This window comes from Cyprinodon variegatus, unplaced genomic scaffold, assembly GCF_000732505.1.
Source record: "Cyprinodon variegatus isolate N-32 unplaced genomic scaffold, C_variegatus-1.0 Scaffold719, whole genome shotgun sequence".
Classification (NCBI taxonomy): Eukaryota; Metazoa; Chordata; class Actinopteri; order Cyprinodontiformes; family Cyprinodontidae; genus Cyprinodon; species Cyprinodon variegatus.
The window spans coordinates 168,323-178,188 of NW_015151172.1; the positions used below are offsets into that span (position 1 = coordinate 168,323).

General features: G+C 38.7%; 1 protein-coding gene across 2 annotated transcripts; it reads left to right on the plus strand.

Moving 5' to 3' along the window:
• Positions 1 to 403: 403 nt before the first annotated feature.
• On the plus strand, positions 404 to 7,402 carry pex12 (peroxisomal biogenesis factor 12). Of its 2 annotated transcripts, none has more exons than XM_015395025.1 (4): positions 404 to 740; positions 2,647 to 2,774; positions 2,854 to 3,386; positions 6,293 to 7,402. In XM_015395025.1, exons 2-4 carry the CDS (start codon positions 2,652 to 2,654, stop codon positions 6,684 to 6,686), a joined length of 1,050 nt encoding a protein of 349 aa, XP_015250511.1. In that variant the 5' UTR covers positions 404 to 740; positions 2,647 to 2,651; the 3' UTR covers positions 6,687 to 7,402. The 2 variants fall into 2 exon arrangements, with proteins under 2 accessions (XP_015250511.1, XP_015250510.1); XM_015395024.1 differs by having other exon boundaries at positions 409 to 740; positions 2,644 to 2,774; positions 6,293 to 7,400.
• The last annotated feature ends 2,464 nt before the right edge of the window (positions 7,403 to 9,866 follow it).

Below are 9,866 nucleotides of genomic sequence, written 5' to 3' on the forward strand. Positions count from 1 at the left end.
ATTTGAAAATAGCAGCAACATCAGAGATGTGCAAAATGACAGCAGCAGGTTATTTAACTTGACTGAGGTTTCTATCATTACATTTGCTTTTATTTGTTCCTGCTGTTGGAATCTTTATTCCACTCTGGATTCTTGTGAGTGTAGTCTTTGTTCACTTTATTATAAAAAATAAATAAATAAACAAACTATTTTGAAAACTTCGGTTTTCATTATTTTCCTGCTTTGTGTGTCAACTTTCAGGGTTGCTAAGCAACAGAGCATACGGCGGTAAAACCCGCCGAACTGCTCGAATTTACAGCCAAAACTCTTCCGGTCTCCTTATTTTCAAGGACTTCGAAGGATCCAGTCTAGGTAGACCGCGTCCTTGGAGGATGCAGCCCAGGATTTCGAACAGAGCCAAGCTGTTTGTAATCCGCCAATCTAACAAAGAAGAAGAAGCTTAAATGATTAATCACACTCTATACCGGCTGGTGGCAGTAATGTGCTCGTTAACGTTTTTGCTAACAGCCCATGAACTCCGTGAGAAGAAGAAGAAAGGGTGTCGCTGCCAGAGGAAGTGGGTATTCCTCGGTTCTGTCGGAGCTGATTCTGGCTGCTGACCGCTGGACAAGGAAGCGCCGCCGCGATGCTCTTATCCTGGTGTGTTATTCCTGGTGCACTTCACCATGTTCTTAAATCTTCTTGTGACTAAGACGCGTAGAAATTGACGCCGCTTTGCTGCAAACAACAACTACAGGAAGGTGAGTTAAATTTAGCAGAATTTCATAAGATCACAATTTAATCTCACAGCAACTTATTTTGAATAATTCTGAAAACCTAAATATATCACTAACTGTTTCTTTTTCAAACCGGGTTCAAAGTCCTATAAGGAGTCACCAACCAAGGACAGTCGTTAACATGTAGTGAATTTGTGTTTGTTATTATTTCCCTTTAACTCCTGAAGAAATCTGCTTTTTTTTAATTATTATTTGTATTTTTATTACTGTGCTGGACCGAGTTTGAATTGATCAGATATTGGGTTGAATTAAATAGAACAATCATATACTTGCTCAATTCAGGCTTTCAGCAGTAAGCTTACACCATGAGGACTGATATTGTAGAGTTTATTAGAAAGAGTGACGTTTGTTAGTTTGTTTTTATAAAATGCATTTGCTGCTATGTCATTGATCTGCATTGCTGTTATTTCCTTATGCTTCATCCTGAGAAATAGACTCAATATTTTTTTTATTTTTTTTTTTTTTACAAATATGTCTTCTTGTTTAGTTTGACAAAAAATATGCCTATTGTGCAAATTTGTCTCTGGCATAACAGAACATATCCTGTGATAAACAGATCTACAGAAACTCTTTGTTCTAGCCAATCTACCGCAGCATTAAGGTAAGAATCAATCAATTTATAAAATCATTTGGACTGTAGAGCCAGCATTGAGATCATTAAACATTGTCAATTTAGCCATATCTTAAAATTTTGGCAGCTTTAGCTTCAGAGACATAAATTCTGCATTCTAAGCACTATTTGAGTCGTATCCCTCTTGGTATCAAATATTTTTCTTTTTTTTCTCACTGGATCTCATCTACTTTCCACTCTATGCTTGGAGGTGCTAACTGGCTTAGCCACGGTATGCTACTTCCTTGTTTACCCCCTGTGCACATGCAGTGTCATAGCTCAGCTGTAATTGTAAATACACACAAACAGCTTTAAGTCTAATAAAAAACCAAATTGTAAAAGACTTAAGACAACAAATGACAGAGCAGCAGGATGTCACATTAATTTATAAAAAAACTTTGTAGTTTTTCATATTTATACACCAGTAACTCACTCTGGTTTCATACCTAACTAGGTAACTAGGGCTGATATCATAATAGTGATTGATCTATGACTGAAATATTCTTCACCTAGATTAGTAATCAATTAATCATTAGGTGGAAAATAGAGACTAAAACATGCCTTTTGCAACCCTCTTAGAACAGTAAATATGCTAAAATTTGAGTTAAAAAAAAAGTTTCTGTCTGTCAGTAAACTATCCAGTAGAGCTGGGTATCGATTCAGATTCACCAAATCGATTCGATTCATGATTCAGTCTGATTTTTGATTCAGGGAAGGCTATCCCACAGTTACAATTTTACTTAGATATGAAAGGCATTAGCTAAAAAACTAATGAAACCAACTTTAAAATGTAACCACATACAGTTACCTTCATCATGTACTTTTTATTTACCATGACCAAAATCCCATCTTAAACCATAAAGATGTCTGATCTGTGCACATGGAACTGAAGTCAAATGAGGGGCGTTGATTGGGTGATCAATCAACACCCCTGTGATTGGCCTGTGATCCTGAGAAAAAACAAAAAGTCTACAGCATAATGGATCATGAGCTCCGGGGTTATAAACGTCCTTAGGGGAACAAATGTCTACAATGACCCAAACACAATGACTTAAAAAATGGCAGAATTCCTCTTTGACAACATGAGATACTTAATTAGTTCAGAACACCTGCCCTCTGTCTTCTCTATGACGGTTCCAAGGCCACATGTAAATGCCTGTTGTTCTTCTGTCTTGTTTGTTGCCGCTGTAAAAAAAAAAACAAAAAAACAGCTGATTTGTTTCAAAGTTGTTTTTATGTATTGTTTTTTTTTTGCAGTAGCAGTCATGGCGGAGGCCGGAGCCCATCTGACCTCAGCGGCTGTTAATGAACTGCCATCCATCTTTGAAGTTCTAGCCCAGGACTCTCTGATGGAAGCAGTCAGACCTGCACTGAGACACGCCGTCATGGTTAGGCTAAACTGGAACCCCTCCAATCTGGTTGTCAGCAGGGCTTTATAATATTATCCCTCTGCTCTCACTGTCCTAGGTTCTGGCTGAATCCAACCCTTCACGCTTCGGTTTCCTGTGGAGATGCTTTGACGAGCTTTACCTGCTGCTGGATGTCCTCCTGCAGAACCACTTCCTGTCCCACTGCAGCGCCTCCTTCTCTGAGAACTTCTATGGACTGAAGAGAGTCCCAGCACGACGGAGCCTCCCCGCACGCCTGGGCCTTGGCAGGAGTTTGCGCTGCAGGTCCCTGCTGCTCCTGTGCCTGCTGCCATACCTGCGGGCCAGGCTTGAGGCCATGTTGGCTCAGCAGAGGGAGGAGGAAGACTTCTCTATCAGGCTGGCACAGACCTGGAAGCTGAGATTGTACCGAGCAGCAGTGGCAGCATACCCATATATCAGCTCGGCCTACCAGGCCTGGATCTTCTGCCAGCATCTGCTTTTTGTTTTTGGAGTCAGCAGGACGCACAGTCCCCTGCTGTGGTTGGCCAACGTCAGATTGGCAAGACTCAGTGGTCAGGACCTCATAGATATGGAGCACAAATCCAGCCCTGCGAAGCCAGCAGATGGGAGGTTGGTGATCTTAAGGACACGTGTAGTGGGATGCTAAGCTGGTTTTTCTGATAAATGTTATATTGGTTTCCTCTCCAAGTGGTTCTGTCCCAATTAGACTGATACACTGAATTCTATTGTGCATGAAGGCTCCTAATATGGCATTACATGAGAAAAGTTCCATGAAAATATGCACCGTGCCCTTCAGAATCAGTATTTACAGCTGAGACGATGCACTTCTGCACCACCAGCAGAGAGAGAGCAAACGTTGAAGGCAGGAGTGAAGGGAAAGATTTCTGGGCTTAATGGCAAATACCCAAAATAAGAAAGAAGACATGGGTGCAGCAGAGAAAGTTTTTAGTAGTTTTAACAAAACAAACGATATTGAACAATTTAGAATTGGGGCAGGGAAATATGATCTCAAATCCAAATCACAATAAATTGGGTAGTTTGACCTTTATGCGAGGGTAAAGATGTATATATGCACGATAAATGCTCCGGCTCCTGTATGACAAATAAAAGCATGTGCAAGAAATGCAACTGATATATTAATAATTTACTTATTCAATAAATCACATTACATATTATTTTTAATTAAATATTAAAGTCTTGAACCCATTCAGGTTTAAACTTTAAACAACATCTCATTGAATAGGAGAAAAATGTTTCCTCTCTTGTAAACATTTTTGTGCAAAGGTAATGTAGCCTTTTGCATATCTTTGAACTCCACAGTGTGGCTTTGCTGCACGTGGTGGAGGTTGGATGTGCTACTTTGGGTATTCCAAGACAGTTTTCAGAAAAACTTTGCATTTCGTGTCCCTTTGCTCATCATCTATGGTGTAATTTTTGTGCCACTGAACTGAGTGTGCAGTGAGAAAAATGTGCATCGTTTAAACTCGTACAGCATCAAATCCGATCTGCTGCCCATTTAACTCCGACAAACCGCTTTCAACTTTTTCTCTGCATGCTCAGCTTAATCTCTGCTATCACTCAGCTTCACAGGATTAACTAATGTAATTTCGTTTACAGCCGTGTTAACGCTTCAATGGGCTCATCCACCATTCTCTTTGTGTGTTCCGACTGGATCGGTGGAGTCATGTGACTCCCCACATGCTGCAGTGTCTTAAAGGGGAAGGAACCACCCAACCTTGCACACAGGAAAAACAGCAAAATCACGTTTATTTCATTCACCGACATGGGAAAAGCAATCCGGTTTATCGCCCAGGCCTAATTAGAATACCGATTTTTATTAGTCATTGATTCCTAAAAAAGGATTCCAACTTGAGAAACTATGAATCCATTCATCTTTCAAACCATTTATCTTTCTTCATCTGTCCATCTGCTAACGTCGCCATTTGTTAATTAACCTGTCCATTTTTCTCTGCTTTCATTCATTATCTCCTTCATCTGTTTGTTTCTTTCATAGATTCATGTATCCTTCTGACTCTGAAGTCAGTGTTTTTGCAGACTTTAGATTAAAACCTGATCTTTGTGAAGTATCTGTAAAACAAAAACAAAAAAAAACGTAATAGGTAAATTTAGCTAAAAATGCTTTAAAACTAGAAAAGCAGACTTCCGCCAAGCAGCCAATTTTGTAAATCACAATTTTATTGTGATTTACACCTAAAGGTAAAACTCCTATAATCTGGATTATTACCAAGCGTTAATGAATCATAGCTTAGAATCTTCTTTCTATCTTTGGGAAAAATCCCCTTAAAATCCTTTCATAAGTTTCTAAATAAGGCCCAGTGTGTGTCTGCAGCCTCTGGTGTTTGTTCTGCTCTCACCGTCATTCACTCTGCTTTCTTGTTTGATGAGCAGATGTTGACTTTGAGCAAATCGTGGCTCACTTTTCCTGTTTTTTTGTCTTTATTCTAAAAATTCTGTCAGATGCTGAAGTTGTCAATAGTCACTGCTGCCATCTTCTGGTTCAGAGGGGAACTGCTTGTCCTGCCAAATAATGTTAAAGAATCCTTTAGAAAATGATGTAGATCATCACCAACATTTAACTGTTTGTTCTTTGGACTGAGGTGCACCTTTGGTGACAATTTTATTAAAATCCGTTCAAAATGTTTCATGTTATCCTGTACCCCGACCGACATACGGACAAAACAAAACAAAACCTCCTTGGCAGAGGTAATAATCTGGAAATGTAAGTTTTAAAGTCTTACATTTTAAAAGGGGAAGTTAAGGGACCCTGTTTAGAAAGGGCCAGCAGCACTTTCTCTGTTTCAAAGGGAAAATGTTGTTACATTCACTAAACAAACAGCTGCTATATTTTATTTAATAGGACATTTAAAAAAAATCTAATAATGTCTTCTTTCACCTGAAGAAACAATATTTCAGTGTTTTCTTTTATCATTCCTCTTCCTTTGTTTTACAGGGTTTCCATAGGTCATTAAAAATCATTAAACTATAATTTTTTAATTTAAGGCCTTAATTGGCATTAAATTTAATTAAATGTGATTATCGTGGCATTTAAAATGCTTTATTTAAAAAAAATAAATTTTTAATGAGAATTTTGTCAGATACATTACATCAGATATAACTGGTTCCACATGTCTGCGCAGAAATGCTTCAGGTTGATCGTAAAGCTGTATGTCGGAAGAGAAGCTCGAGGCGGAGAAAAAGCTAGCGAATGGGAAAACAAAAATTTCAACAAAAGTGGCTGAAAAAATTAACATCTTATTTGGGGAAAAAAAAAATTAGGAGGGGAAAAATGTCAGTGGGCTCCACCTGTAAAATCATTCCTGTTTTGATGCTTGTCTCGTTGTTGCCCCTCTAGGGCACCTGTTGTTCATTTCATTAACATCAACTCATTCCTGTATAAACCCTGTTTAAGTAAAGATGATCCTGCATGCAACAGTTTGGCTGAACTAAGGTGTAAATCTGAGTCTAAACAAAGAAACATGTTCCTATGTTTGCAGGCTGGTGCAGAGAACATGGTGGCTGCTGTCCCAAGCCGCACAGGGTGCAGCCGTCTCCCTCTCCACCTCCCTCTCTCTGGGCGTCTTCTTCCTACAGTTCCTGGAGTGGTGGTATTCCTCAGAAAACCAAAGCACGGTGAAAACCGCTACCTCCCTGCCAGCTCCTCCACCCCCGCTCCATCTGCAGGGCCTCGACACGCAGGCAGCCGCCGACAAGAAGAATTGTCCCCTGTGCCTAAAGCTGCGAACCAACTCCACCGTACTGTCGACATCAGGCTTTGTCTTCTGTTATCGCTGCGTTTACGCTTACGTCAAGGCTAACCGCTGCTGTCCGCTCACTGGATTCCCCACAGAACTGCAACACCTCATCAAGATCTATGAGCCGGAGAGTTAACTTTCTGAAGGCTGCTTTGGCTGCTGACCCTCTTTGGAGAAATGTGGCCTTCCTTTTATCTCAATTCCTAACTCTGCTTGTATTAACAGCTCTATAGAAAGGACTTTATAAAGAGTAGAATTATCCCTCTTTGCTGTGAATATTTTACTCTCAGTGTTGAGAAATTTGGATCCAGTGGTGTTTTTTACTTTGCATTGATAAATAAGCATTGATTAAATAAAGATCATAATATATATATTCTAGTGCTGCTAATAAAGTCTGTTTCAGCTTCCTTTGCAGAGCTTTTTCAAATTTAGCCACATTGCAGGATTCCCATTGAGTCTTGGTTGAATCCAGATATATCCTCTTCACCTTTCATGGGCTTCAAAGTTGTCCAGATGTATCAAAAGGATAAAATGTGTATTACTGAAGTAGAAGTATAAATCCTACTGTTTAAAAACACTTCTGTAGTAATTACGACATCAATTTAAGCTTTTTACTGCAGTAAAATTGTAAAAGCACCATTTTTAAAACTACTTAAAGTATAAAATTAAAAGTAATGCAGTAAGAAATGTTAAGGACAGATGCTCAATCCATCAATTTCTTTATTGTCAACTACAATTTGCCATGCGTGCCACAGAACACTGCCGTTGGTACGATCTTAGGGCTGCCTGCTTACTAGCGCAGCTTTAAAATTAAAGGAGAATTTTTTTTCTACAATTCTGTTTGATAGCTTCCTTATACTTAATTTTCTTAGTTTTATAACTAATTGCAATAGTGCCAAATTTAACTTTGCATCATCTTGAAAAACTTATTTAATTTGGTATGCGGTAAACCACAAATAAATAAATTGTTTGAATAAAACAAATTATTTTGATGGATTTTATTTTTAAATACCAAAAAATTAGCTTAAATTAAAGAACTAACAAGTCTATAATTAAAATGTAAGGAATAAAGGTAAAAAGATGTCCAGGTAGCCAAAGTTTCTAAGATAAAGTATTTTCTGTTTCCAGCTTCCTGGAGCTCACTGACTAAAGCGGGGCTGCAGTAGACAGGCGCCACTGTCCCCTCTTACCCTCCATCAGTAAGCAATGCTGGAGAAGTGTCTTGCCCAAGGACACATGTTTAAAAGGCAGACTTGAAGCGATGACCACTCGGTTGTACAGAAAACGGGTACAGGTTGTATGAACTTCCTGTAATATGTATGAACTTCCTGTGGTTTGGCTGCTACCTTGGCCAGGTCTCTCTTGAAAAAGAGATTCTGAATCTCAATGGGACTTCCTGATTAAATAAAGGTTAAAAAAAAAACTGCTGCATCTGAAGGTACTGTCAGATGCAAGTAGACATTCTTAAATATATCTGCTTCAGAGATGTATGAAGGATTCCATAAATAACAGAACAGAACCAGGCTCAGTATGAGCGGCAATCTGCCAAGGCAGACTGGGGTTCAAGGATGTTCTGACAAAGAAAAAGGAACATAGAAGCTGATAAGACAAAGATACTTTCCATAAATACTTTCTATGTAAGTAAAGGTAACACTAACTAGCTCCAGAGCTGTCTCTGTTTAACAATGAAATGGTTAAGCAGACAAACCCTGAGTTGGTTTGCATATCAAAAGGGATGAAAGATAGAACATCCAGTTGGTCACAGTGAGAGCTGAGATCATAGCTATACATAGGAGAGAAACAGGATTAAACACTGAAGGGGAAAAAAAAGCTACTATGACGATAATAACCAGAGAGAATACTGTTAAGGGTTTAACTAACAAAAACTACAGCATTGGAGAATAGAAATAGAACAAGGCAGAACAGTTAAAACATAGTGGAGGGGATAATCTGAAACACTAACTATAGGCTTCATCAAAAAGGAACGTTTTAAGCCTACCCTTTAAAGTAGACAGAGTGTCTGCCTTACAGACTAAAACTGGTAGAGTGGTAGACTAAAAGACTTGCCTGCCATTCTACCTTGAGGAACTTCTAGAAACCACTAGTAAACCAACAGATCAAGAGCATATGTTAGATAAGGAACAATCAGATCACTGATATCAGATGGAGCTTGGCCATTGGCCAGCTTGGCATATTCAGCTGAATATTGATTATATATTCTCCAGATGCACAGTATTTATATTCGTAAAAACACTGTACTGTACAGTGTTTTATTTGTTGAACTCTTTCACATATTCTGTTATTTTTGTACAGTTTTAAGGTCAACATTTGTGTGACCACTTTTGCTGTTATCTTTTGCTGCTGCTGTAACACCACAATTCCCCCACTGTGGGACAATAAAGGGATTTACTGTTCTGTTCTATTTAAGGCTTTATATGTGAGAAGGGAGATTTTAAATTATATTCTGCATTTAACAGGAAGGGAAGCCAATATAGGAGAGATATGATCAATTCAGTCAATTTATATCGCAGCAATTGACAACACATGTCATTTCAAGGTATTTAACAGAGACAATCCAACCAGATTATCCAGTCAGATTGGTTTAAAGTTTTCTATGTAAGGAAAACCATCTGATTGCATCGACTCAATGACACCAAAGTGATCCCTCATACCAGGCATGCCTGCATCGACAGGCATGTTAAAAGGGAAAATCCCTCCTAACAGGAAGAAATCTCCAGCAGAACCAGACTCAATGTGATCGGCCATCTGCCGAGGCCAAATTTTAAAATTTCACAAGAACCCTGGCTGAAGCATTTTAGATCAGCTGAAGGCTTTTAAGGAGTTTGTAGTCTTCCTGTGAGTAAAGCATTACAATAGTCCAGCACTAAAGTAACAAATGCAGGGACCTGTTTCTCAGCATCACCCCTGGACAGGATATTTCTAATTTTTGCAATGTTATTCAGATTAAGTAAAGGAACCTCTTTGATATGGGATTTAAATGACAGGTCCTGATAAAAAAGTAACACCAAGATTTTTTACTTTAATCTGAGATGAATTTAATCCCATCCAGTTGAAGTGACTGATTAATCAGCTTCTTTTTCAGGCTCTGGTCCAAAGATTACAACTTCTGCTTTGTCAGCATTCAGAAGCAGAAAGTTAGGAGTCATCCGGGTTTTTATGTCTTCAAGAAATGCCTGTAAACTACTGTATGTAATGAATTAGTTTCATCTGGATTTATAGACAGATATAACTGAGTATCATCAACATAACAGGGGAAATTATTCCCTTGCTGTATAATATTTCTACTGATTGGGAG

What these genes read in the sequence shown, in the direction of transcription:
- pex12 (XM_015395025.1), top strand. Translation starts at nt 2,652, where the DNA reads ATGGCGGAGGCCGGAGCCCATCTGACCTCAGCGGCTGTTAATGAACTG. An exon ending in CACTGAGACACGCCGTCATG is followed by an intron (nt 2,775 to 2,853) that starts GTTAGGCTAAAC and finishes TCACTGTCCTAG; the next exon opens with GTTCTGGCTGAATCCAACCC. An exon ending in GCGAAGCCAGCAGATGGGAG is followed by an intron (nt 3,387 to 6,292) that starts GTTGGTGATCTT and finishes CTATGTTTGCAG; the next exon opens with GCTGGTGCAGAGAACATGGT.